Source organism: Artibeus jamaicensis, unplaced genomic scaffold (genome assembly GCF_021234435.1).
Source record: "Artibeus jamaicensis isolate MK-2021 breed Jamaican fruit bat unplaced genomic scaffold, CSHL_Jam_final contig_685, whole genome shotgun sequence".
Taxonomy (NCBI): domain Eukaryota; kingdom Metazoa; phylum Chordata; class Mammalia; order Chiroptera; family Phyllostomidae; genus Artibeus; species Artibeus jamaicensis.
In genome coordinates this window covers 29,499,189-29,526,678 of record NW_026521924.1, presented here as the reverse complement: position 1 = coordinate 29,526,678, position 27,490 = coordinate 29,499,189, and the positions used below count along the sequence as shown (strand labels likewise).

The 27,490-nt window shown below is 50.2% G+C and overlaps 1 protein-coding gene across 1 annotated transcript in view; it reads left to right on the top strand.

The window, feature by feature from the left end:
• ATP9A (ATPase phospholipid transporting 9A (putative)) overlaps nucleotides 1-12,861 on the top strand; it is a 101,538-nt gene extending 88,677 nt beyond the window's left edge. The window contains exons 20-28 of the mRNA XM_053671248.1: nucleotides 153-242; nucleotides 318-462; nucleotides 1,205-1,269; nucleotides 3,737-3,892; nucleotides 6,691-6,755; nucleotides 8,344-8,452; nucleotides 8,935-8,992; nucleotides 10,782-10,985; nucleotides 12,399-12,861. Of these exons, the coding sequence (XP_053527223.1) occupies nucleotides 153-242; nucleotides 318-462; nucleotides 1,205-1,269; nucleotides 3,737-3,892; nucleotides 6,691-6,755; nucleotides 8,344-8,452; nucleotides 8,935-8,992; nucleotides 10,782-10,985; nucleotides 12,399-12,535 (1,029 nt within the window). The 3' untranslated portion in view covers nucleotides 12,536-12,861. The remainder of the gene's footprint in view (nucleotides 1-152; nucleotides 243-317; nucleotides 463-1,204; nucleotides 1,270-3,736; nucleotides 3,893-6,690; nucleotides 6,756-8,343; nucleotides 8,453-8,934; nucleotides 8,993-10,781; nucleotides 10,986-12,398) is intronic.
• The last annotated feature ends 14,629 nt before the right edge of the window (nucleotides 12,862-27,490 follow it).

The window sequence follows — 27,490 nt, the reverse complement described above, 5'->3', positions numbered from 1 at the left end:
TTTCGTTTGGCTCTGGGTCCTGAGGCAGGGGAGGGGCGGGAGCCCTTGGTTTGGTGGCTATTGTCTTCACACCGGCTCCAGGAAGCTGCTGTTTGTTGTGCTGTAGTCCCCAGAGAGCAAGGCCTCCTCCACACCCCTCTGTCCCCCCTCAGGTGACCAACCGTGGCGAGGCGCACCTGGAGCTGAACGCCTTCCGCAGGAAACACGACTGTGCCCTGGTCATCTCTGGGGACTCCTTGGAGGTAGGCTGCTTCCTGCCCCTTCCCTGCCCTGGGGGAGGTGACCTGGGCTGACCCAGCCCCTCCCTCCCCCAACAGGTCTGCCTCAAGTACTATGAGTACGAGTTCATGGAGCTGGCCTGCCAGTGCCCAGCCGTGGTCTGCTGTCGCTGTGCCCCCACCCAGAAGGCCCAGATCGTGCGGCTGCTGCAGGAACGCACCGGCAAGCTCACCTGTGCAGTAGGTAGGCAAGCTCACCTGTGCAGCAGGTAGGTGGGCCTCGGCCTGGCCTGTCCCTCTGGGAGGGATCCTCATGGGATCCATTTTTGGGCAGGATCATCGGATCCTGCTGCAGTGTTTTTTAGACTGCCCCAAGGCCACTTAGCTTATTCGGTCATTGTATTTTCTCCCACTCCACACTATTTTTGTCATGATTATTATTCTTACTGTTTCCCTTGGAGAAAGTGCAGATAAGCTTGCCTGAGGGCTTCTCTCCCGAGCTTGAGCTTGAACTTCCTTTGCCAGCGACATGTGGGATGCAACAGAGGGGTAAAGACCACACACCCCGGCGCTGGATGTGGGTTCCACTCGCTACTGGTTTTTACTGGCTGGGTGCCTGGGTGGCTCCCCTCACCCGTCTGAGCCTCAGTCTGTTTGTTGAAGGAATGGGGTCATTACAGGGCTTTGTTCCATGGGTACTCAAGAGATTCAATGGAGTAGCTCTTAAAAAGTACTCTTCACGGCACCCTGTCAGTGCCTGGTCAGTGCCCGTCACCCGGTCCCCTGGCCATCCGCTCCTCCACACGTGCAGTCAGGCCCTGATACCACGGGCCGTTGGTATGGTTCGGTGGCGCTGTGCAGAAATGGCAGTTTGGAGTAAGCACCCCATAAAATGGTGAAGGCTAATAGCCAGGTATGATCATTGCAAGCAACCAAGTGCCTCACCCCAACTCCCCGCTTCTCTCTCCGGTCTGCGCGACCCACAGGTGATGGCGGCAATGACGTCAGCATGATTCAGGAATCTGACTGCGGCGTGGGTGTCGAGGGGAAGGTGAGCCGGGATGGGGTGCTGAGGGCTCGGTGTTGGGGGGTCTGGTGGCGTGGCTTGGCTGAGAGCCGCTCTGCCCCACGAGCTGGAGCCCCTTTTCCCCTCAAAGGCACAGCTTTAGTGCTTCTGGAAATTTCACATTAGAAATTGCACCTTGTAAGGAACCGTGTATCCCAATGACTGGGTCTCAATACCTAGGAGCCAGAACCCACGTCACTGTGTCTTACAAATGCTGTTTGTTTTTTTTTTCTTGCCAAACCTTCCACTTAAAAATGAAAGGTTTTTGCCACACTCTTAGGGTGCAGTGAATGTCCTTCAGACTTTTCCTTGGTGGTGGCCTTGTTGAGAGAAGGCAGGAATCAGGACTTGGTGAGCCGTTCTCCCGGGGACTGTGGAGCCCAGGGGCAGAGTTGGCCCGTCACTGAGAGACCTTGGCGGCTGCAGCGATCTCAAGCAGGCATGCAGTCACGACGGTTTTTCTGTTTCCTTCCTTGTCAACCACGTGCTTGTTGCCCATGGTTCACCCTGCCCTCTCTAATTAGCATCCTTCGCTACCAGCAAAGATACTGGCCACCAACTTTGTCAGAACTGGGTGCAAAATCAGAGGACAGAGGCCAGGCGCGAGGGCCCAGAGGCTCCCCTGTGCATTTTGGTCCAGGTCTCCGTGGATGTGGCTGGTCCGTAGCCCGTTTTTTCCTCCTTCATTCTTCCTGGTTTTTTTGTTTCCGTCCACACGAGCTGTGGTCTGACGGTGCAGAGTTCAGTGGCCCTTGAAAGGGAGGTTATGTCCGAGTGCCATGCACACGCCTTTTGTGCAGGTGTGAGGAAGCACACGCAAGTTCGAGCAGTGGATGGAATTCTTTGCCCGTGTCTGTGTAGAACTAAAACATTTTCCTTTATAATTAAACTCCAGTGGCTTTGTGGGTTTTTTGTTTGTTCTTTTGGAATATAAAAGGAAGAAGTGGTCACTGTAAACAATTAAAACAATTTAGATGTGGGTTCAGTGTCTTTTTTTAGATGGGTGCATCTAACTAGTGACACGGTCATTCTTTGGAATTTTTGTCTGTGTGTGTGTGTGATTGGATATGAGTGTGTATGTTCCAGGGTGAGCGAAAGTCGGCTTGTAGTAGTGAGCACGTGAAACAGAGCTGGTTCTTGTATTATTGCTCGTTGATTGTTGTAGTGTTTTCCATAAGAACAACTGTAAACCTACAAAAGCAGGTTTTCCATTGGACACATTACACATTTTTCATGCAGCTTACTGAAATCTGCCGTACCTTGGATTCTTTCCTACATCAGAACGTGCAGCTCCATCAGTTTTCAGCTTCTCTTAAACCTTTCATTTTGAAAGTGTCAACTCCTTCGGGAAAGTGGCACTGGAACAGCAAACACCTCTCCACGCTTCGCTTCCGTTTACCGGTTGTTTACGACGGCCACAGTCTTGGTCTCCCCGACCCCGTGCCCCGAATCTGCTGGGAGTCAGGTGCACCTGTAGTGTGCGACCCCAAACGCTCCAGCGCGGACCTCTTAAGAGCACAGGCACCCTACGTGTGCAAAATAACATTATTCCCCCCCCCCCACCAAACGCCGCAGTCATAGAATACTACATCATTTTCATAGTTTACTTTCTCCCATTGTCCCCAAAACGTCTAATAAAAATATCCGCAGGAACCAGTTGCCATATCTGCAGGTCACACGTTGCAGTTACCAGCATGCGCTTGTGTCTTGTTAATCTTTTTTTAGCGCCGTGCGCTTTCTTTGTCTTTTTTGGGGAGTTGGTTTTCATGACATTGACCTCTTTGAAGCGTGCGAGTCAGCTGTAGAGTGAGCCCCGGGTTGCTGTGGGTCAGGTTGATCCGATTCAGGGCCTGTGCTTTGAGTGTGGGCAGCTCCTAAGGGGAATTTGCATCTTTCCGTGGCCTCAAATGAGGAGGCACTGATGTCCATGTGTCCCAGGAGTGGCATCTGTCATGTGCTTTTTAAAGTTAGAAGATTCTAAGAGTTCCATTACGTGGTCGCACCTCGTGTTACTTCAGCTTCTATGAATGTGCCACATGTACGTTCATGAATGCGGCATTAAATGTTCCGTCTGACATGGTCGGCAGCGTCTGACCCCCCTGTGAGTGTGACCCCTGAGGGAACCGACTGCTCTAAAACTTCCGCCTCAGAATGAGCCTTTGCTTCTGACGCACATTACGAAGTGGGCCTCTCCCCCAAGGCTTCCACCAGATCCGTCTGACCTCCAAATTACAACTCTCTGTGATTCCGAATGTTTTCCGTTTACATAAATGCCTCTTTTTAAATCAAATTTAGACGTGGACCACCAGCTGTGTGTAGCTGGAAACCCAAGAACCCCTTTCTTGAAGCTCTTCAAAGCTCTCCTTACCAGGTCTTGATTTTTCGATTAAAACGAATGCATTTGCCTTGACCTCTCGTGCCTCTGACGGTGCCCGATGTCTTCGGGTTTCAGGAAGGAAAACAGGCCTCACTGGCCGCGGACTTCTCCATCACACAGTTCAAGCACCTCGGCCGGCTGCTCATGGTGCACGGGCGGAACAGCTACAAGCGGTCGGCCGCCCTCAGTCAGTTTGTCATCCACCGGAGCCTGTGCATCAGCACCATGCAGGTGGGTGGGCGGCCGGGGCCTCTGCCCAGGGCTGCGCGGCTTTTCCCTGGGAAAAGCCGGGGGGCGAGGCTGTGTCTCAGAGCTGTTGCCTGCTCCAGGCAGCTGGTCGACCTCGGGTTGCTCCGGATTCTTCATTTCTTGGGGTGTCAGAGTTGTTCAAATTGGGAGTTATAATTGGTTTGCCAAGGGGGGGAAAGGCAGTTAAATGCTGAGTAGATGCTTTTTTTCAGGCCAAAATAAGGGCCGACAGTGAACAACCACAAGAGAATAAAAAACCTGCTGCTCTCGAGAGCTTCCTGTGCTCTGGGCATTGGCCTAAGTGTTAACAGCGCAGCGTCTGTCTCGGTCCTCACACTAGCTTATGTCCACTCCACAGACAGGGAGTCTGAGGCTCAGGGGCGTGGTTTGCTCAGACAGGGGGACCTCAAGCCTGCACCCTAACCCAAGGTCTCCTCCTTGGTGCCCTTGGTGCACAGTGGCCGTGGCAGTTAACTGTGTCCTAGGCAGAAGGCCAAAGCCGAGGAAAGAACACATTTTGGGTGTTGAGAAACTTACCGATGGACTTTCCTCCACAGGCATTTAGGTGAAAATACTCCCGGTTAAGTGGGGAGAACACAGAGGTGATGTGTCTTAGAATTCACATCGTTTTCTGACCAAATCACTAAATACAGCAGGTCCTCAGTTTGTTCAACATTGATTCATTATAACATTGAGAACTTAATGTCATGAGAACTTAACTCCTTTTTAACTCAGCCTATGATAAAAACTTGTCTCATTATGTTGTTTCAATTAAAGGCACAGAACCTCTCGATGAAGTTAAGTGAGGACTTACTGTGTCTGTGATACTGTGAGCAAACCACGTTACCACTCGGGGCCTCAGTCTCTCCACCCGTGAAATGGGGATAAGACGAGCCTCACCTCTCAGACAGAAAAGCGGAGGATTTTAAAAGGGATCAAGTGCCGGAGGCATTTTCACTATTATTAATAAAAATAAACTGGGATCGTGTATAAAATAAGGGGACATTTTAATTTGTAGGAAAGGTGTTGAATCAGACACAAAAGTCGTGAGGCACCCTGCCTTCCACACTGAGCCAGGTGGGGCTGCTCTGAGTTTATGAAAATGTACTCTTTGCCAGCCTCGTCCACACCTGCCTTTTGGGGTGACTGTACATTTTTAATGTCTGCTGCGTTTGTGAGTGTGGGGGCCTTAAAGTGATTTTCACGGACGTGCTCTGAGCCCAAACAGCTGGTGTGGTCCGTCCGACCACAGCTGTACTCATTTACGTGGGCTCGTCAGTGGAACAGGCTAGTACCGTGGTTTTAATCACCGGGAGGTTAATCAGCTGGTTCCTGGGCCGGCACACAGACGCTGGCCCGGGTGAGCTGACCTGTGAGGCTCATGTGTTACTGGGGACACCGATTCGGAAAAAATACTGCACGGGGAGAGGTGGTTCTCTGTGCTAGGAAAATGCCCTTAACCCCTGTCCACTGTGCTGAAAGGGGCCGGCCAAGAGCAAGTGCCTGTTAGAATTGGACCTTGACCTTGGTCTCTCTGATAGATACAGACATAGTGCATTGGTTTTCCCCGCCCACCCACCCCCAAAGTGCTCTTTTCGAGACTGCATCTTTATGGTCAGCTGGTGCTTCTAAAGAAGGGTTGTCAGTGGCGATTTGCAAAACCAAACACCGGATTGTTGACCTCCTTACAGCCACCCTTCGTCTGCAGTGGCCCAGCCTGGGTGAGAAGTCACTTAAAAAGTGGCTTTCACCTTTCAGGTCTGAAGTCACGACCAGGGTGCAGCGAGGCCTGCCAGTGACCGTGGCCCTAAGGTCTGGGTTCTGTGCTAAGTGAGCACCTGTAGCAGGTGTCAAAGGGGGTGACGTCTGGGGTTTGACACTCCCCCTTATCACCAGGCCGGCTCAGCCTTTCTCTCCATGCTCCATTTTCAGAAACCCTTCAGGCATCGGTTGCCTCCGCCCCACTTCGGTTTTTACTGATAGAAATGAGCCCCGAGGCCACGATCCCTCCATGAGCCTGGAGATGTGCAGGGGGGGTGGTAACAGAGCATCAGGCCTGATTCAATCTCCCGTCCAGTTTTTTACCCGCAGTAGGTGATAGTTTCCAAGTCAGGAAGCAGAGGCTTCAGGAAGGGTTGGTAAATATCTTTATTGCTCTGTCTAGTTGCAGTTTGAACACTGTCAAAAATACTAAAACACATAGGGAAAGGAGTGAAGCCTTCCCTTCCCCCCTAGTCTCCAGGGTGACTGGTGGGCACCTTAGGGCAGGGGGTGGTTTTCCTATCAGGTTCCACGCCAGCCCGGTTTGCACATCCTGAGAGGCGAGATTTCTGAGCTGTTGGGAGTGTGGGCTCTGGGGACGAGGGTGGGGAGGGGGGCAGAGTCCTGAAGTGCCATTTACCTGCCCAGTTCAGGTGATAGATATCAGGACTCGATCCCACGCGTGGTTCTGGAGACTCTCAGAGCTCACGGAACTCAATGGCATGTTCACGGTAGGGCTGAGCGTGGAGTCCGGGGCTGAGCTCCCTGGCGCGAGTCCTGGCTCTGTCACTCGTGAGCTGTGTGATCTTGGGCAAGTCACTTAACCACTCTGTGCCTTTTCTCACTGGTCACGTGAGGAGGATGACAACAGTATCTCCGTCACAAGGTCGTCGTGAGCATTAAATGAGCTAACGTACTCAGGTGTGAAATAAGTGCTGGGTAGGAGTTGGGTGTGGTCTTTACAAACCTGAGTGAGGGTCCGTCACGTCTGGTAACGTCCTCCTCTCACCTCCGCACAGGCTGTCTTTTCCTCCGTGTTTTACTTCGCCTCCGTCCCTCTGTACCAAGGATTCCTCATCATCGGGTAAGGAAATGCAGAAAAGGTAGTAACTTTTTCTGGAAACCACCCAGAAGTGCCACCGCAGAGAGGAGAAACGTTGCATCATCGGTCCCCGCGTTGCCAGGCAGGCCGGGACCAGCAGCGCTGTTTAGAAATTCATTGGCATTGCTACGCTTTGGAACTGCTGAGCCCACAGGGTCCCCGTGCTGGGCGGTGTGGGGCTGGTGAGGGACAGCCGCGTGCCCACAGCAGGCCGAGGCGGTGGGCCAGTTGGCATCCAGAGCCCAGCTGCAGGTTTGCAGACACAGCCGTCCCCCTGGGGCCCCAGAGAAAGAGGAAAGTGGGGTCTGGAGCCGGCTGACCCCGGTGGGACATCCTGCCGCTGGGCCGGCGAGGCGGGCAGAGCCTCGATCGCTCTCTCCCGTGGGCGCACTGCAGAGCTTGGCCCCTGCATGTCACTGACTCGTCAGAAGGGTGTCACCTGGGTGTGTGCTGCCAGCAACCCCTGACCTGGAATTCATGACATTCCCTTTGCCCGGTTCAGAGAAGGTGCCCAGCTCGGTGGAGTCTGGTTACCATGTGCCCTGGGCAGGGAGGCTCAGGGCCCGCTTCCAGTCCTGAGGAGGCACGGAGAGGACAGCTGGCCCCAGGGGACACTCTGACCAAGGGCACCTTCCACCTTCTTATGTTTTGTGAGTTCAGCCTGTGAGTAGGTGCTGGAATTCTAACTGGAGAAATGGACTCTTCTGCCCTGGCCGGTGCGGCTCAGTCGGCTGGAGCATCATCCCGTGGACCAAAAGGTCACGGGTTTGATCCCCGGTCAGGGCACATACCCAGACTGTGGGTTTGATCCCCAGTTCTGGTGCATACAGGAGGTAGCCATTCCTTGTTTCTCTCTCACAGTGGCATTTTTCTCTTCTTCTCCCTTCCTTTCTCTCTATCTCAAAAAATTAAGCAGTGAAAAAAATGTCCTCGGGTGAGGATACAAAAAAGAGGATATCTTTTGCCCGGTCCAGGAAGAATTTTAAAAAAAGCAAAACATGCCCGAGGATAGCCAGGGCTGCCCTGTCCCACGAGGCCTTCTGTGGTCTGGGCCTGTTCCTCCCGGTTCTCATCTCCTCTCTCTGCCCGCTCAGCTTCGGCCACCCGGGCCGCCTGGCTGTTCTTCAGACTGGACAGACACATTCCCACCTCAGGGCCTTTGCGCTCACTGTGCGCTCTGCCTGGAATGCTGTGCCCGCCGACGTCTGTGTGGCTGCCCCTCACCTCTCGTGGGTGTTCACAAATGTCGCCTCCCTGGGCCGCCTCTCTGAAGTTGCCCCCACACCCCATGTCTTTTTCCCTCCTCCCCTTACACGTTCCTCCTTAGCACTGACCTCCGACACACGGCACCGTTTCCTGGGGTTGGTGACTGACTCCCTTGCCAGCTCTCAGAGGGCAGATGTTTTTGTCTGCTTTTCGTCTTGACTTTCTCGTGCTCAGAACTGGCTGGTAATAGACACTCGGCATGTAGCTGTCAGTGGTTGAATGGGAACTGGGCTCCAGAGGCTGGGCGAGCCCAGCGCTCCCATGCCAGGGGCTGCATCTGACCTGCGGTGACCTTCTCTCCTAGGTACTCCACCATCTACACCATGTTCCCCGTCTTCTCCCTGGTCTTGGACAAAGACGTCAAGTCGGAAGTCGCCATGCTGTACCCTGAGCTCTACAAGGATCTCCTCAAGGTCCGCTGAGCCCCTCCCGCCCCCCCCTTCCCTTCCTCCTGCTGTGTTTTCTATATAAGGTTTCTGATTCAAACACACTTGAAGCAATGGCTTTGGGGAGGAAGGTGTGGGAATTGTTTCTCTTAAAGTCGCACAGGTGCATGCGAAGAATATTAAACGGCGCAGTAATACATGAACCAAACACGAACCTGCCAACAGCTTTTGCAGAGCCCGACAGTCCCATTTTGCACCTGCAACTTGTGTCTGCTGCTAGAAGTGTTTGTACACACTGCTGAAAAGTGTGTGTGTGTGTGTGTATGTGCGTGCATGTGCGACTTCGTTTCTTCGTTCTCAAGGGGTTTGTACTAAAGGGACAGATTTATTTCTGTCTAGTATCAGTTCTCTTAAAATAAAAAAAAACTTCCTTTGGTGCAGATAGGCAGGTGGCCTCGTCTTGTCCTGGTGCCTCGCACCGTAACCTGTCCTGTCTTCCTCCCGTGCAGGGGCGGCCGTTGTCCTACAAGACGTTCTTGATATGGGTTTTGATTAGCATCTATCAAGGTAAGGAAGGGCGAGAGGGCCTCCTGTCTTCCGCTCTGGGCCTGGCCCCAGGGCCAGCCTTGCTGCTCTGTTGTGTACAGAACACGGAGCCGCTGGGATCCTAAAATCGCAGAGCAGAGCGTGACAGTGTGCGCCTGGGGGACCCCCCTCAGCGTGTCCTACGGACTCGAATGTGCGGCACCGGGGAGTCCCTGGTGTGAGATGGTGCTGTCGGCTTAATGAGACCAAGTCAGGGAAAAATGCAGTCAGTCCTAATCAAAACCTGCTGAGGTGTTTGAGCCTCGGTAACCAAAAGCGGCCGCTTTTTCTGAGGTCAGGTTGTCGTTTTGGGAAAATACTTATTTCAGCAGCCTCCAGGGAAGGGTCTGCCCCTATTGAAGTTTGAGAAGAAAATATCAAAGCTTCTCTTTGTCTTGTTTTTATTCCCCCCCCCTTTTAGAATTTGTTTTTGTGCGTGTTTCACAGTGCGCATTATATACCGTGGTCCCAATGCCTGCCTACACCTGCCCATACGTGACGTACAAGTACACATATTCGGGTTCACTTTTAGTGTTTTCTACAGTGGGATGCACAAAAGTGCAGAGAGCATTGAATTTGTCGGCAGGTGGTTGAGTCGTCATTAAAGAGTGAAAGGGGGGAGCCCTGACCAGTGTGGCTCAGTTGGTTGGGCATCATTCCACAAAGCAAAAGGTTGCTGGTTCAATTCCTGGTCCTGCCACGTGCCTGGGTTATGGGTTCGGTCCCTGGGTGGGGCATGTAGAAGAGGCAGCCAATGTTTCTCTTCCTGTCTCCTTCCTTCCCTTGCTCTGTCTTTAAAAATAAATAAAAACAGAACCTTTAATAAAAGCGAAAGGGGGTATTTTTGAGGACTGCATCAAGGCACAACGCATGCATCTAGTTAAAGAAAGCAAACCCTGGGTAAAAGTCCGTGATGGAGGGCAGGGTGCTGCTTCCCACCCCCCGAGTCTCCAACTGGTTGTGACGGGTTGTGACGGGTCGTGACAGGCATGGACGCGGGCGTCGGGGGGTTCCTGCCGGCCCTGCCTCTGAGTGTTGCTCTCGTGCTGGAGTGTTTTTGCTCAGTGCGAGGCACACTCCGTCCGGTCCCTGCCGTGCGTGATTCTTTGAGTGTCCCTCCGGGTCACCTCTGTCATTTTGTATAAAATGTACCATCTGAACTCGTGGGGTGTCCAGTTCAGTAGTGTTGGGTGCATTGACACTTTCGCAGGACACGTCTCCAGAACGTTTTCATTTGGCAAAACTGAAACTGTGCCCCCTCGACCACAAACTCTTCGTTTTCCCTCCGGCAGCCGCTGGGAACCTCGGCAACTGGCTCTCTGTGGCTGCCCGTGTCTGACTGTGACTGACTGTGGCCGCTGCAGAACCCGGTCTAAGGGGATTCTATGTGTTGTCTTTTTGGGACTTCCTGCCCCTCTCATTTTAAATATTTCTTCTTCCAGCCACCTCAGATGGTTACCATCTCCTCCTCCCTCTCCCTCCTCTCTCTCCTCCAGCCCCCTTGCAATTACAGACTATTATACAAGATTAAAGGGGGAAATCAGAAAGCTAGAATGTGATGCCTCTTTAAAACTCCCATAGAGCACCACTCATTTAACAAGTGGTATCTTTCATACCTAAATGGGTAAAAAAAAATCAAAAAGGGGTCTAGTGTGCGTGAGCAGAGTGAGCCTTGGCTGGGGCCGTGGGGGGGGAGGGTCAGCGCCAGCACAGAGGGCTGCGGGGGGAGCCGTGGCCCGTCCCCCACCCGGACTTCTCTCCGCCTTTGCAGGGAGCACCATCATGTACGGCGCCCTGCTGCTGTTCGAGTCGGAATTCGTGCACATCGTGGCGATCTCCTTCACGTCGCTGATCCTCACCGAGCTGCTGATGGTGGCCCTGACCATCCAGACCTGGCACTGGCTCATGACTGTGGCCGAGCTGCTCAGCCTGGCCTGCTACATCGCCTCTCTGGTTTTCCTGCACGAATTCATCGGTAAGACGCCCCCGCGGGACGGGAAAGCCTGTTCTCCGGGGTCTCACCAGCTTGTGAAGGACGGTGGCCTCCCTAGCTCTCGGGTCCTGGGCTCTTCGTCCAGCAGGACTTTGCCGTGCCCGTTTTCTTACGGGTGTCCCCTTGGGACAAATGGCAGTTTTGACCCAGCCCCCTGGGACCGAGGCTGTCAGGCACGGTCTCTGTGGAGAGGGTTTTCCTTCAGAGCTGTGTGTGCAAAGTGGCTTAGAAGAGGATGCTTTTCACACGAACAGGAAGCTGGTGGGTTTCTCCAGGGAGCTGACCCTGTGCCGGGCTCTGTGGAGCTGTGGCAACGTGAGCAGCCAGTTCTTGCTCGTGAACGGACAGCAGTCTGGCAGGACTTAACCCTCACTCAGCTGAGAAGCTGCTTTACCAGGAAAGCGTCTTTGATGACAACTCTTGTTGTATCAGCGAATACTCCTTAGGAAGGTTTTGGTCAAGATAAAGGAGCATCCTTGTGTACAGCAAAGTCTTAGAACAGTTTGTTGTCCCCAAAGTCTCTCAGAATAGGTTTTGTGAGCACCTACTATGTGCTCAATGGCTTGAGGCTGGGGGGGGGGCAGTCCCACGGCTTAGAAGACAGGAGTTCTGTCATCCGGAAACCTCGGTTGGTTGCTTTACACGTGGCCCTGCCACAAGACTGGGTAAGCAGCACAGGGTGGGCCTCAGGCCTGGCACTTAGTAGGTGCTTAGTCAAAGCCAGCTGCGTTTTCGCCACCCTGCGCTCAGGTGCAGGCAGTGGGGAGGACGTTTACTGGGGCCTCTGCTCCAGCTTGTTGAAAGCCACAAGCTGTCCCTCTTCTCTCTCTCTCTCTCTCTCTCTCTCTCTCTCTCTCTCTCTGTCTCTCGCCAAGACCGCGTGACTGTAGGGTTTATGTCCTACGGCATGGGAGGGGGTATGCCTGTCTGGGGTGGGGGGTGCTTAGCCTGCCTCACACCGTCCTCGGGTCTGCCCGGCGCAGCTTGCTCTGACCAGCACTCAGGCAGAAACGTGCCCCGAGGGTCACTCTCCGCTCTCTGGTGGCGGTGTTTAAGAAGACAGTCTCCAGCTGTCAGATCCCAGATCAAAAACACCTGCGAGGGTTGTCGTGGGTCTGCAGTTTTCTCTTGCTGGTTGTTGACGCGAGCCATTCGTCGAATAGCAGGAGTCCAGAACAGGTCAGGGAGCAGGGAAAGCAAGCACAGTCAGCCTGACAGCCTCGAGGGGCTTTTCGCCGGTGGCACAGCCGTCCCCTTAGAGACTGAGTGGAGGATGGGAGCCGAGGCCCGGAGGCGGCGTGTGGGGGATGGGAGGTGGCTGCGATGGTGCTTCTGGACCCCTCGCGCCTCCCGGCACATCCCTCGCCTGCTCACCGCTGTCTCGTTTGCTTGCAGACGTGTACTTCATCGCCTCTCTGTCCTTCCTGTGGAAAGTCTCTGTAATCACTCTGGTCAGCTGTCTCCCCCTCTACATCCTCAAGTATCTGCGAAGACGGTTCTCTCCCCCCAGCTACTCGAAGCTCACGTCCTAGGTGGTGCGTTAGCTGGAGGGGGGTCTGGCCTCTGCTCTCCAGACGGACAGAGTGCAAGCTTCGTTTCTCTTAACCGCCGCCCGAGGACTCGGCCAGAGCTGCGGACGCGTGCCGGGTGGACGCGGCGAGGCTCTGCCCCGAGCCCTGCACGGACCGAGGTGCCGGCACAGGCCTGGTGGACTCCCCCGTGGCGCCCGTTGCAGTGAATGTGAATTCGTCCTTCTGGGTGGCTCGGCCAAGAGATTGATTTCTCTATGGGTGACTGTGCCAGCTCCCTTATGACTTGAATTCTGTTGTCATGTGATAAAGGTTTCTGTCTAGTTGAAGATTGTAGAGGATTTTTGGGTTTGCTTCCCCCCCCCCACTGAACTGTCCTAATGTCTGTAGTACTCTTGACGTCATTCTCATGCCTAAAAACTGATTGTAGAGAAGCGGAAAGCTCTCGGTGGAGGTTTGGGGGACAGGACAGTGGCACCTGGTGTAAGCTGTCCAGACGCTAATCTCGATTGGGAAATGCCACGCATGCTCTGTCAGGTGGCCTTGCGCCCTGAAGCTGCGGGGGTGTCCTAGGGTTCGAGAAAGCCCGGGAGAGGCCAAGGAGCCCCAACGCTGTAAACCTTATGCCATCTTGCGTCCAGTTCAACCAACACCCATGGCCCTGGAATTAACATCACCTGCCACCTCGTAAAAGAATTTCAAAGGTGTTCTTCTGCTTTGTTCGAACCTGGTAACAATTATCAAGCCCGTGGCTGTCTGAGCCCCCCCTCATTTTCAGAGTTGTTTTCGCAGGAACTGTGCCACCAGACAGCCCCAAAATGTGTCCACAGGGTGATAAGAGCGACAACTAGTTCTTTAGACAACGGAGCTCATGCAGCTTGGACCCTGGGTCCAAAGTGGAAGGGTCAGGGAGGCGGCTCTTTACTTCCAGAGCTGTTTCCCGTCAGGAGGAATGATTGAGGACAGAAGGACGAGGCCGGGGCTTCTTACCACGGGGCCGTGCACGGTGGCAGCTTTGAGCAAGGGTCCCCTGTGGGAGGAGGCCCCGGCTGCAGTACTGGGGCCCGGGCTCTGTCCACAGCCTACGGGTTTCAAGGGGAACTTCTGAGAGGCAGCCAGTGGCAGAGACCTCCTCCCTGCCACACCAGGATGGGGTCCGTGTGCGTGAGCTTCTTAGGAAGCTGCGGCTTCTCTGTTCAGGACAAGAAGGGAGTTTTCAAGCACCAGCCGTGACGGCTGGGCGTCCTTGGTCTCTCTAGTCACTGTATGGGGCAGCCACACACGCAGGCCATGAGGGAGGGTTCAGGGTCTGGGTTGACCTTCGAGAGCCAACTGCGTTCGAGATCTTAGATTCCTGATTCATTCCTCATGAGTGCATAGCCGTCCACCTGCCAGCATGGCGCCTACTATGTGCACTCCCGCGATGGAAGCGCCGGCCTGGTTGTCGACATCCACGAGCAGAGGGTAACCCTGGTCTTGGGGAGCTGGGGTCACGAGGAGCCCCCCGTTCCTTGCCCTCGTGGCACCCTTGGTGTACTCAAGGTGTTTCCATTGCCCCTGTAAACCGCTAAAATGGCAGCAAGTTGCAGGCTCTGGTAAATCGGCAATGGGCATCCCTTCAGTTTTGTCTTAGGACGCGGCACTTTTGCGGTCCTGGCCCCTCTGTCGCAGCCACTTCTGCCCTCCCCCAGAGACCTGCAGAGAAGCACACAGGAGAGCAGGGTTACAGCGGTGGATGCGAAATTAACATGATAATTAATCGGTAATAAAACAATAGACTCCATTTCGCATACTCGCAACTGTGAACCTACTTTTACCCCACCCTGTATGGCAGTGAAGGGATGGCGATTTCGGAAGAGGATCCTTGTCCAGACCTTTCGGTGAGGGCTGCACCATCGTGAAGGCAGAGGAGGAGAAGGCTGGGCTCCCGGTGTTTGCGCCTCGGCCTGTCGTTGGGAGTCAGGCGGTCAAACTGGAGGTTGACTTCCGTCCTTCTGCTCTGCGCTGGCAAACCCGGAACCTGGCCTTGTCCACAGGCAGGTGATGGCCCCTGGGGGCAGGTCTCCTGCGTTTTTTGTTAGATTTCAGGTGTTCCCAGTAAATACGGGGAATGAAGGCGGTCTCTTCAGTCTTTCTTTAGTTCCCAATTTTGACCAAGGTAAGTGAGTTGACTCAGAAGATGCTGTGACATTGAGAAGGGAGGAAGCTGCTCAGAGGGGCTCAAGAAGCCATCCCTGGGAGGCCAAGGTTGCCCATCAGTGCCACCAAAAACATTCTTGTCCTGTCTTCTGGCGGAGGCAGTCGGGTGAGAGGGACCGAACCCCAGGTGTAATCCTCCCCGGCAGCAGGCAGCTTGCTCACACCCCCTGCTGGGGTCCGAGGGTGTCTAGAAACGCAGGCACGTACACAATGCTCAGACTGTGTCCGAATGTGAATCCCAGCAGAGAACCAGTGCGCGGGCGGGCTCCCAGGGGCTCTCCGTGTGGTCTGGGGTGGGGAGAGGGGGACCAAGAAACAAATAGAACACCTGAGCTATTTTGAGGGAAACTCCCAAGTTCAAACACCTTATTCAGAAGGCTTCAATAGAAGCCACGTTTTGCCTGGTTCTCGAATCTGGGAAGATCTTCCCTTCACCTTGGAACTCAACGGGGCCTCTGTCTCCAGTGGCCGCTTTCATCTGAGGCCAGAGGCCCCCACTTCCTCGAGATAAAGATTACGACCCCCTCTGTCCTCCAACTGCACTGGGTATTTGTGCCAGAGCAAGCACTTTTGTTATTTATTATTATTTTTGTTGTACCTTTTGGTGATTATTGCACGTGCGGGGGAAGAACGGATTCTGTTTGGTTTCTCTTTTTTCCCCCTCCTCCCTCCCTCCCTCCCTCCCTCTTTTTCTCTAAGAAAATGGCCAGACAAGCTTCTCCTTCTTGAGTGATTTCTCATGCCTGAGAGATATGTGACTTAGAGAGTGTGCTCTCGTGTGCACTTGTGTGTTGCCTGTGCTGCTGGCTGGGGCTCGTTGCACCGACTCGGGCTGCTTGGAGCCAAGGACGTGGCCACAAAGCAGTGAAGGGCGTCCCGGGAGCAGCTTCACATTAAAGCGGACACACCTGTTCACAGCCGCCGGGCGCAGGGCAGCCGGGGCTGGGGTTTCTGCCTGCTGTCAGCATGATCTTACCCAGACCCCAGACCACCTCCCTCAGGTGGACCCCTTCTTTGTACTGGTGGTCTTAAATACCAACATTTGCCTGCCCTTCCCCCAGTTTCTCTGCTGACATTTGGGTTATTTTCACAACTTTGGGCTGTATTTTGAGTTTTGCGCTCAATGGAAATTGACGTGATAATACCTGTTTTTCTTTCCCCAGACTTTTGCTTTTATACTTTGTTCTGTTTTTACTGGGGTGGGGATGGCAACGCCCTCCCGCCTTTCGGGGCCTCATTTTAAACCTTTGCCAAAGTTGCAGATGGGCTCTATCAGTTCTTCCACTCCCTCCCGCTTAAGGCAAACACGTATCAGTGCTTCTTCATCTTTTTTTGTGTGTTTGAAGTGTGTGTGTGTGTGTGTGTGTGTGTGATGTCATCTTAGGGCTTTAGAAGAGATATTTGGTTTGGGTTAAAATCCCATCATGCCCAGCTTTGTATTCATTTAAAAAAAGAACAATGTGAGCTTCGTAAATACAAGAGATTTTATTTCTCCCTGCTGCTTTTATTTTTTAATTTTTTAATTTTTTTTTATCCTTATCGAAGGACATGCTTATTGATTTTAGAGAGGGGGTGAGAGAGAGGGAGGGAGGGAGAGAAACATCAACGCGGGAGAGAAACAACAATCGGTTGCCTTGTGTCCGCGCCCCGACAGGGGACCGAACCCCAACCTTTCCATGAACAGGACGACACCACTCCAGCCACCTGGCCCACGCCAGTCAGGCTTCCCCCCTTCTTTCAATGTAAAGCCTTCTGTCATTGGTATATACTTCTGAGAAAATATTTCCATTCATGACGCCTGCTGCATCTTGGAAAGAATACGCGTGATGCTTTTGGGTAGGACCAGGAAACACAGCCCTCGTGTGAGCAGCATCTCCTGACGCCAAAGCAGCGTTCCCTGTGAGGCCGTGCTCTCTGCCAGGTGTGGTTCGGGGTGCAGTCTGCCAATGTCGCTGGACCGCGTCACGGAATATTGTGTTCATGGGGGCAGGTGGGGGGTGCAGTGTTCGCACACACAAAAAAATCGTGGCTAATTGATGGTTTTCTTGCGATGGGGCCCACGGTACACTCCTCTAGGATTCCGTGAGCTCCTCATTAGAAGGTCTCTATGGGCGATCCTCATTGCCGGCAGTCGGCAGGACAGCGTGTTTTGATTACGGGGGGTGGGGGGGCTCTGGAGCAATGCACTTGAATTCCGTAGGAACTCCCAGATGATTTGAATTCTCGACCCACTGATGGCACACATGTGATCCTGCGTGTTTCTGAACGGTTCTGCTTTCATTGTCTGCCAGCACGGCCCCTTGCTGTTGCCCAATAAAGCTTGTGTACTTCATGCCTGTGGGGGTCGTTTTAATTTGTGTGGAAACATGAATTCTGGTGTCAGGAGGAGGGCTTTGGGGGCTAATGCTCCTATTTTGTGCGGATCTCATGGTCCATCAATGGTAAATGGCTGTTTCTCCGTTTAAAAAAATTATTTCAATTTTGGCATAAACACCCCGCCCCAAACCCATGCATTATTTACCCAGTTCTGTATTCCAGACATGCCAGAGTTTCAAAAAGGGATCGATATACATAGAAAAAAAAGAGAGAAATGCATTCTACAAGATTCATATTTTATTTAATATGTGGCCCTTTGTACCATGATTGCTTTGGTTAGCTTTTTTTGTTTGATTTTTAAATCATGTGATAGAAGATTTAGGAATACGGCTACTTAAGTTGCAGGCAGACGAAGTTTCTAAGCGGTTGTGCAGGAGGCAGAGGACATGTTTTATCAATTTTATCTAATGATGCTCAACTAGGAGTGACTTTGTCCCCCAGGGGACGTGTGCCCCTGTCAGGAGTCATTTTTGGTTGTCACAACTTGGGAGGGATTGCTCTGTTTCTAGTGAGGAGAACCCAGGGTCGCTGCAGACCCCACGACATACACAAAACAGCCCCCACAGCGAAGAATTATTAGACCCCAAATGTCAAAAGTGCCGAGGTTGCAAAATCTTAATAGATCCAGCATGTCTGTTTTGCCATTTCCAGACGTGCTTCCTGACTTCCAAGGGAGCCCAGCATGATACACTCCTGTCTCAGCCGTCTATGCGTGCAACTGGCCAGATGGTTTCATTAGTAGCTCTCAGTGGTGTGAGCTGCTGGTTCGCTCCCATTGGCTTTCCATTGACGGCCATCCTCAGTTTACTGGTTAGAAAGAGGATCGTCCATGAACCGTTTTCATCAGCATTGGCTCCCCTGGGCAGATCGGGGAAGCCTGCTCTTAGCTGAAGCTGGACAGCGCTTTTCCTGAACCACGGTGCGAGGGTGTGAAGTCTTCGGACTTCCTTCACGGTGTGAAGTCTCGGACTCTGCCTGCCCGAAATTCTGTGAGCATGTGGGCGCTCCTCCAGCTCAGCCGCTGGGGGAAGCTGAGGATCGAAAGATGTTTCTGTTCTCTGTTGTCAACAATCAGGCAGGCCGGACTGACAAGACACTGCTTTCATGGTTTCAGAATTGATTTTGCAGCCAAGACCTCTGTTAAAAAGACATTTCTTTTTATGTCATTGACCAGACTATTTTGCTGGACTCAAAAAACAACCAACCAAACAAACAAGCAACAGGGTGGGGGTGGGAGAGGAATATGTAGTTGATCTTGGATATTTGTATTGAAATCTTTTGTTTTATTTTTCTCAACTGCAGTTTATATACAATATTATTTTGTATTAATTTCAGGTGTACAGCATAGTGGTTAGAAAATCATGTGCTTTAGAAAGTGTTCCCCCCAATATTCCCAGTACCCACCCGTCATCATGCATAGTTATAACAGTATTACTGAGTATATTTCCTATGCTGTGTTCCTGCATCTGTTCTGTAACTGTCCATCTGTACTTCCCAACCCCTTGAGCTTTTTCACCCAACACCCCCCCCATCTGGCAACCATCATTCTGTTCTGTGTATCTATGAGTCTGTTTCAGTGTTATTTTCTTGATTATATTGTTCATCAGATTCCACATGTAAATGAAATCATATGGTATTTGTCTTTCTCTAACTGGGTTATTTCACTTAGTATAATACCCGTTAGGTCAGTCCGTGCCGTTGCACATGGTATGTTTTTGTTATTTTTTATGGCTGAGTAGTATTCCACTGTATATACGTACCACAGGTTTTCACCAGCTCATCTGTTGATGGGTGCTTGGGTTGCTTCCATACATTGGCTACTGTAAATAGTGCTGTAATAAACACTGGGGGTTCTTCACATGTACCCAGAAGTAGAATCGCTGTGTGATAAGGAAGATCCCTTTTTAATTTTTTTAGGAAACTCCACACTGTTTTGCACAGTGGCTGTACCAGTCTGCACTCCCACCAACAGTGTATGAGCATCCCCTGTTCTCTACATCCTTGCCAACACTTGTTTGTTGATTTATTTTTTTTTTTTTTTTTTTTTTTAAAGATTTATTTATTTATTTATCTTTAGAGGGGAAGGGAAGGAGAGAGGGAGAGAAACATCAATATATGGTTGCCTTTCATGCATCCCCCGCTGGGAGCTGGACCGCAACCCCAGTATGTGCCCTGACTGGGAATCGAACCGGGACTGTCTGGTTCCCAGGCCCGCGCTCAATCCACTGAGCTACACCAGCCAGGGCTGTTTGTTGATTTATTGATGATAGCTATTCTGACAGGTGCGAGGTGGTTTTAATTTGCATTTCTCTGATGATTAGTGACATGGAGCATCTTTTCATATGTCTGTTGGCCATCTGTATGTCCTCTATTCAGGTCCTTTGCCCATTTTAAATGTTGGATTGTTTGTTTTTTTTGATGTTGAATAGTGTGAGTTCTGTATAAATTGTGGATATTAGCCCTTTATCAGATGTAACATTGGTGAATCTTTTCTCCCATTCGGTGGGTTGCCTTTTCATTTTTGTTGATGTTTCCTTTGCTGTGTAAAAACCTTTTAGTTGGATGTGGTCCCATTTGTTTATTTTTCCTTTTGTTTCCCTTGCTTGAGGAGATATATTAGAAAAAAATATTGCTAAGAGAAATGTCTGAGATTTTACTGCCTTTGTTTTCTAATAAGAGCTGTATGGTTTCAAGTCTTACATTTAAGTCTTTAGTCCACTTTGAGTTTATTCTTGTATATGGTATAAGAAAGTAGTCTAGTTTCTTTTTTTTTTGTATGTATCTGTCCACTTTTCCCAATAACATTTATCAAATAGACTGTTTTTACCTCATTGTATGTTCTTGCCTCCTTTGTTAAATATTAATTAACTGTATAGGGTGGGTTTATTTCTGGGCCGTCTGCTCTGTTTCAGTGACTTTTATGTCCTTTTATGACAGCACCATGCTGTTTTGATTACTGTAGCCTTGTAGTGTAGTTTGATATCAGGAGATGTGATTCCTCCAACTTTGTCCTTCTTTCTCAAGATTGCTGTGGTTATTTGGGGTCTTTTGTGGTTCCATATAGTTTTTTGAATTATTTGTTCTAGCTCTGCACGAAATGCCATTGGTATTTTCATGGGAATTGTGTTGGATCTGTGGATTGCTATGTGTAGTGTGGACATTTTAACCATGGTAATTCTTCCTGTCCAGGAATACAGTATATGCTTATTTGAATCTACTTTGATCTTTTTCTTTTGTGTCTTATAATTTTCCAAGTACAGATCTTTTATCTCCTTGGTTAAATTTATTCCTAGGTATTTTATTTCTTTTGATACAATTGTAATTAGAATTGTTTTCTTAGTTTCCCTTTCCATTAGTTCATTATTGATGTATAAAAACAACTAATTTCTGAACTTTTATTGTGTATCCTACTTCTTTATTGAATTTGTCAGTTTTTTTGTGGAATCTTTAGGGTCTCTATATACAATATCATGTCATCTTCAAATAAGGATAGTTTTATGTTGGGGACCACTCTGCCTGGTTTCAGAAATTGTAAGTACCCCCGATGGCTAAGGATGAGCAAGTGACCTCCAGAATGCGAGCCACAGGAGACAAAACTTGTCTCTGGTAGCAAACGCTGCCTCAGTTTCCTTCCTGCCCCCAAAACATGGTTGGAAGTCAAAGACGGGTAAGACTCCTCACAGCGAGGGGCAACCTAAGTCAGACTCAATCACTTGGGAGGCCATCATGGAAGGACTTGGGGGGCTGCAACAAAGCGTGAGCAATGGACCCTTGCCTCCCCCCCCACCCCCAGCTATGTGATATAGCCCGAGTTCTCATGTCCTCTGGGAGAAGCGCTTCCTGGCTCTAATTTACTGAAGCCTAAAAACTTGAGGGGGAGGGGTGCAACTCCTTGCCTTGCTAGAGCGGATCCCAGATCCTGGGGAAAAATCTGGCATCACAAAGAACTCCTAAAAAACCTGTGAAACCTGCTCTGCTAAGAGTGTTTTCATTCATAAGTTAAGGGTCCAAGCAGGAAACCCTAAAGTTTCTGCAAAACCCCTTCCCGATAGACACTGACTCAGACTAAGCCCTCAGATTTCTTTGAAATGTCATCTACTGTTTGATCCTTGCCGTCCTGTATTCCTGTGTATTACAACTCAACAAAAGCCCCTGGAGGAAGGGGCTCAAGGCCTTTTTTTCCTTGGAGAAACTGGCCACCTCTCTTTCCCAAGCAAATCATGTCTTGATAGTGTTTTCTTTCATCTGTGGCGGACGGGGGGACTTGCGGGAAAAATTGCCCCCACAGTTTTATTCTTTCTTTCCAATTTGGATGCTTTTTATTAGTTCTTCTTGTCTAATTGCTGTGGTGAGAGCTTCCAGTACTGTGCGGAATAAGAGAGGTGAAAGTGGACATCCCTGTCTCCTTCCCAGTCTTAAGGGAAACACTCAGTTTTTGCCCAGCGTGTATGATGTTGGCTGTAGGTCTGTCATTAATGGCCTTTATTACATTGAGGTGTGTTTCCTCTCTTCCCACTTTGCTGAGAGTTTTTATCATAAACAGGTGCTGGATTTTATCAAATGCTTTTTCTGCATCTATTGATATAACCATATAATTTTTGTCTTTTATTTTATTTATGTGCTGTATCACATTTATTGATTTGTGGACATTGTACCAATCCTGCATCCCCCCCAGAATAAATCCCACTTGATCATGGTGTGTGATCTTTTTATTGGATCTGGTTTGCAAATATTTTTTTGAGGATATTAGCATCTGTGTTCGTCAGGGATATTGGCATATCATTTTCTTTCTTTGTAGTGTCATTATCTGGTTTTGGAATTAGGATAATGCTGGCCTCGTAAAATGAGTTTGGGAGTCTTCCCTCCTCTTGAATTTCTTTGGAATGGTTTGAGAAGGACAGGTGTTAGTTTTTCTTTGAATGTTTGGTAAAATTCACCTTGAAGCCATCCGGTCTAGGACTTTGGTTTCTTGAGAGTTCTTTGATTACTGCTTCACTTTCACTAGTTCTAATCTGTCTATTCTCTGATTCCTCCAGATTCAGTTTTGGGAGATTGTATATTTCTAGGAATTTATCAATTTCTTCCAGATCGTCTAATCTGTCGGCATATAGTTGTTGGTGGTATTTTCTTAAAATCTTTTGTATTTCTTTGGTGTCAGTTGCTACTTCTCCCTTTTCATGTCTCATTTTATTTATTTGGGTCCTCTCTTTTTTCTTGATGCATCTTATTAATGGTTGTCAGTCTTGTTTATCTTGTTAAAGAACCAGCTCTTGGTTTCACTGATCTTTTATGTTATTTTTTTTAGGCTCTCATTTATTTCTGCTCTGATCTTCATTACAGTTTCCTTCCTTCTCTTCACTTTGGGTCTTGCCTGTCCTTTTTCAAGTTCCCTTAGGTGTAAAGTGAGATTCTTTACTGGAGATTTTTCTTGTTTTCTGAGAGAAGCCTGTATTGCTATGAATTTCCCTCTTAAGACTGTTTTCACTGTGTCCCCTAGATTTCCAGTTGTTGTGTTTTCATTTTCATTTGTTTTAAGGTATCTTTTGATTTCTTCCTTCTTATTGTCAATCCATTCAGTGTTAAGTAACATGTCGATTAATCTCCATATGTTTGTGTGTGTTTCAGTTTTTCTCTTGTGATTTCCAGTTTCATACCATTGTGGTCAGAGGAGGTACTTGCCATGACTTCAGGGATCTGTGTTGAGACTTGGTCTGCGTCTGCCGTGTAGTCTGTCCTAGAAAATGTTTCATGGGCACGCTGCTTTGGTGTGAAATGCTCTGAAGATTATCAGTTCAGTCCATCTGGCCTCGTGCGTCACGTAAGGCCACTGTTTTCTTGCTGATTTTCTGTCTAAAAGATATTGATTGGTGTCAGTAGGGTGTCAGATGCCCTAGTAGGACTATTTCTGTCAGCCTCTCCTTTTATGTCCATCAAGATTTGCTTTACCTACTGTACTTAGCTGCGCCTGTGTTGGGTCTATACATGTTTATAAGGAATATATCCTTTTGTCGGATTGACCCCTTTGTCATTTTGGAATGCCCTTCTTTGTCTTATTGGAACCTCTGTTTTAAAGCCTAGTTTGTCTAATCTAAGTATTGCTACGCCAGCTTTCTTTTTTCATTTCCATTTGCATGAAATAGGTTTTGTATCTCTTTACTTTCAGTCTCTTTGTGTCTTTCTATCTGAAGTGGGTTTTTTGTAGGTAGCAAATACATAGGCCTTGTTTTCTGATCCATTCGGCTACCCTATGTCTTTTTTTTTTTTTAAGATTTTATTTATTTATTTTTAGGGAGAGGGGAAGGGAGGGGGAAAGAAAGGGAGAGAAACATCAATGTGTGGTTGCCCCTCCAGTGCCCCCGCCCCCCACTGGGATCCAGCCTGCAACCCAGGTATGCACCCTGACCAGGAATCAAACCAGTGAAACCTTGGTTTGCAGGTGGCACTTAATCCACTGAGCCATACCAGCCATGGCTCTTTTTTTTATTTTATTGATTTTTGGAGAGAGAGAGAGAAACATCAACTTGTTGTTCTACTTATTTATACAGTCATTGGTTGATTCTTGTTTGTGCTCTGCCTGGGGATTGAACTCACAACCTTGGTGTATCAGGACCATGCTCTAACCAACTGAGGTAACTGGCCAGACCCTACCCTGTGTCTTTTGATAGGACAATTTAATCTATTTACATTTAAATTGATTATTGATAGGTATGTGTTTATTGCCATTTTTATACATATTTATATACCACTTTTTTCCCTTTTGTTCTTCCTAAAGAACTCCCTTTAACCTTTCTTATAATACTTGTTTGGGGCTGAGGAATTCTTTAGCTTTTTGTTTGGTCTTGGAAGTTCTTTATTTCTTCTTCAATTTTAAGTGGCAGCCTTGCTAAGAGCAGTAGTCTTGGCTCTCAGTCCTTGCTTTCCATCACCTTGAATGTTTTGTGCCAGTCCCTTCTGGCCCGGAATGTGTCTGTTGAGAAATCAGCTGGTAGGTGATGGCAGCTCCCTCGTAGGTAACTAACTGTCCTTCTCATGCTGCTTTTAAGCGTGTCTTTGTCTTTAATGTTTGCCATTGTAATGATGATGTATCCTGGGGTGGGCCTGTCTGGGTTCATCTTGTTTGGGAGTCTCTGGGCTTCCCGGACTTGTGTGTCTTTTTCCTTCACCAGATTAGGGAATGTTGTGGTCATTACTTCTTCAAAGAGGTTCTCAATTCTTTGCTCTCTCTCTTTTTCTTTGGGACCCCTACGATGTGGACCTTGTTATGCTTCGTATCATCTCAATGGTCCCTTAAACTTAAACTATCCTCATTGAATTTTTTTCTTTTTGCTACTGTGAGTGGGTGTTTTCTGTTACCTGGTCTCCCAAATTGCTGATCAATCCTCTGCTTCAGCTAATCTGCTGTTGATTCCTGTGTATTCTTTATTTCTGATAGTCTGTTCTTCATTTCTGACTGGCTCTCTTTTATGGTTTCTCTTTATTTAGGTTCTCACTGAGTTCATCCCTTCCCCCCTAAACTCTGGAGCATCCTTATGACCATTGTTCTGAACCCTGTATCTGGTAGCCCGGTTGCCTTCATTTATGTCTTTATCTGGGGACTTCTCCTTTAATTCGGGGGGCGTTTCTTTGTCTCCCCATTTTGGCCGCCTCTCGGTATTCATTTCTGTAGGTAGGTCTGTGTCTCCCAGTCTGGGTGTGGTGGCCTCATGTGGTACATGTCCCGGGGGGTTCGTTGACTCAGTCTCCCCGACCACCTGAGCTAGGTACTCCAGAAATGTCCTTGCGTGTGCTATGCAAGCCCTCCTGTGACAGTTGAGTCTTGGTTGCTGTCGGCCTGTTTGTGGGTGCAGTTGACCTCATTCTGGCCGACGGTGAGGACTGACCCAAACCACAGTTTACAAGCTGCCATGCAGGGGCGGACCCCGGGAAGCGGGACTTGCCCCTGCAGGGTGTGGTGCCTGTTTACATCTCCCGTTAGGCGTGCCCCTCGTGGCGCTGGTCAGGTTGAGAAACCCGATGTGGCCCAAAGCCCAACACCAGGTGTGTTGGTTCTGGGGCCTCTTGGGAGGGGCTCCAATGCAGGTCAGTGTTGGGACTACAAAGCGGTCCACGTTTGGGGGCTGCTTCTCTGAGACTGGGTACCAGCGGGAGGGGCTTACTGCCTCCTGAGCCTGGCTGCCTCCAGCACCCAGCCTGGGGAGGGAGAGCAAAAGGCCCAAGATGTGCCAAGATCCACTGGCACTTGTAGGCGGCTTTTCAGATGCAGTCACTGAAAGAGCCTTTGGTGGTACGGGAGTTGCATGAGGTTTCTCAGTGTGACACCGGGTGGGGGGCGAGTGGCGGTCACCAGGTCAGCAGAGGTTCCTGGAGCAGCTGTGAGAGGCCCCACTGGTGGTGTCTGAAACTCTGAGACCAGGCCAGGTCTCTCGGGGTTTCCCTGGAAGAGCCCACTCTGTGCTGCCCTGGTGGATTTTATAGTAAAGAGCTGACATATTTTAAGAAGAGAAAAAGAGCTGGCCAGAAGGAAGTCTGTGGAAAAGCCTAGGAGGAGACTGGACAGACTGCATAAACCTGTGAAGACGTCTCCAGAGTTCTGAGGTGGTGGCCATTACTCCCCAGCCACACAGCACAGCTGTGCTGAGCAGCAGGGCGGCACTGAGTAGAAACCTGAACACGTGGTCACTTGACCTTGGAGACCTCCTGGAGAAGGGACAGGAAAGCAAGCCCCCTTGACCTTCATTACACGAACAGACGATGGCCCGCCTTCAATGAGGGATACACGCACTCGGTGGAGACTCCTGAACCCCACCAGTCCCAAATGACCGATGTAGAACGCGTCTCGCAGACATCTGAGAACAATGTTCACCACCTTCAGAAGACAATCGTGGATGGTTGGAATGAAAGCCTTCATCTGCAGGAGGGGCCCGAGAGCATGATGAGCGGAAGGGAAGGACACAGGTTTTGATGGGGCCGAGCGCCCAGCACACGATACAGCAGCACCCGACCCAGAAAGAGAGACATCACCCGGCCTCTCTGTCAGAAGCCAATCTGAAGAGTCTCATTTGGCTGCTGACTTAACTGTGTATGAAAGAGAAAAAGAGAAAGTATCCAGAAAACTGTGTGAAGCGAATGAAATGAACGGCATGCTGGTGCTACAGAGACCGTCTCCAAACAGACCAAGCACCTGTATGGTCTGGACATTCGCAGCCCAATAGTGAGACTCAGAAGTCCCATAAAGAGCACCTGAAGCAGCTTCTGAGACAGCCAGTCAATCAGGGAGGAAAGGCACCTCCAGGAAATTGAGAAGGGGAGTCATCGGGTGTATAGTGACATGAACTATGCCCATCAGAAATGCAGGAAGGGAGGAGGGATGGTTGGATGGATGGAAGGATGGATGGATGGAAAGATGGGTGGATGGAAGGCAGGCAGGAAGGATGGATGGATGGATGGATACATGTATGGAAGGGAGGTGAATAGGAAGGGAGGAAAAGAATGAAGGAATATTGCATTCTCTTTGCAAAAAGCTAAAACATTACAGACAAGGCTAATGTCCCCTTTGGTGACCTGCTTCCCAGAGTCTTTCCCCCCACTCCCGGTGGAAACCTCCATCAGTGAGGGGCAGGTCTCCTGGACGTGTTCAGTGAGCGTCCCTGCGTGCACGTGTGTCTGTAAGGAATATGGGACATTGTTGTCCCTCCGTGCACATGCGTCTGTAAGGACATTGTTGGGGGTTTTCTGTGTTTGTCTTGCAACTCACTCCCATCACTCAGTGACAGAGGTGGCCTCTCCCCGGTCAGTTCGTGCAGGACTCTCTCTCATCCACTGTGTCAGAATAGTTCCAGAGTTCGGGTCTGTCCTGTAGCTTCATTGCTCAGTTCCCTCTTGACTGACACACTGTGGTTCCCAGGTTTCCTTTCCCACTGTTAGTGCTACAGCCCTCGTCCCTCTCCACGTGCCCAGGGGCCCTTCATTCGTCAGTCGTTCGAAACCCGTGTGTGTGGTGCGGAGTGGCTGACTCAGCGAGAGCCCTGTGCCCGTGGGACTGTGCATGTAGGAGTCTTCGGAACCAGCTGTGTTTCTTCTTCTTCAGTTTAGATGTGACCTGGTGGGAAGAGGGGGCTGTGGAATGGAAGGGACTCATTTCGATCCCAGCCTCTAACCGCCAGCTCTGGCACCTCGGGCACAGTGACCTCTCTGTCAGGGTCTGGGCACCCTCCGCTGCACCCCTCAGGGGACTGTCATGAAGAGTGACTTAAATACTTTGGGGGGGGGGACCTGCCCCTTAGGGAGCCCTCGGTAGCTACGGATGGTTACTGTCAAGTACAGTCTCTCTCAGCCCATAGGATCCGAGGTGTCCAGCTTAGACTTTCCTGCTGTCAACTTTTA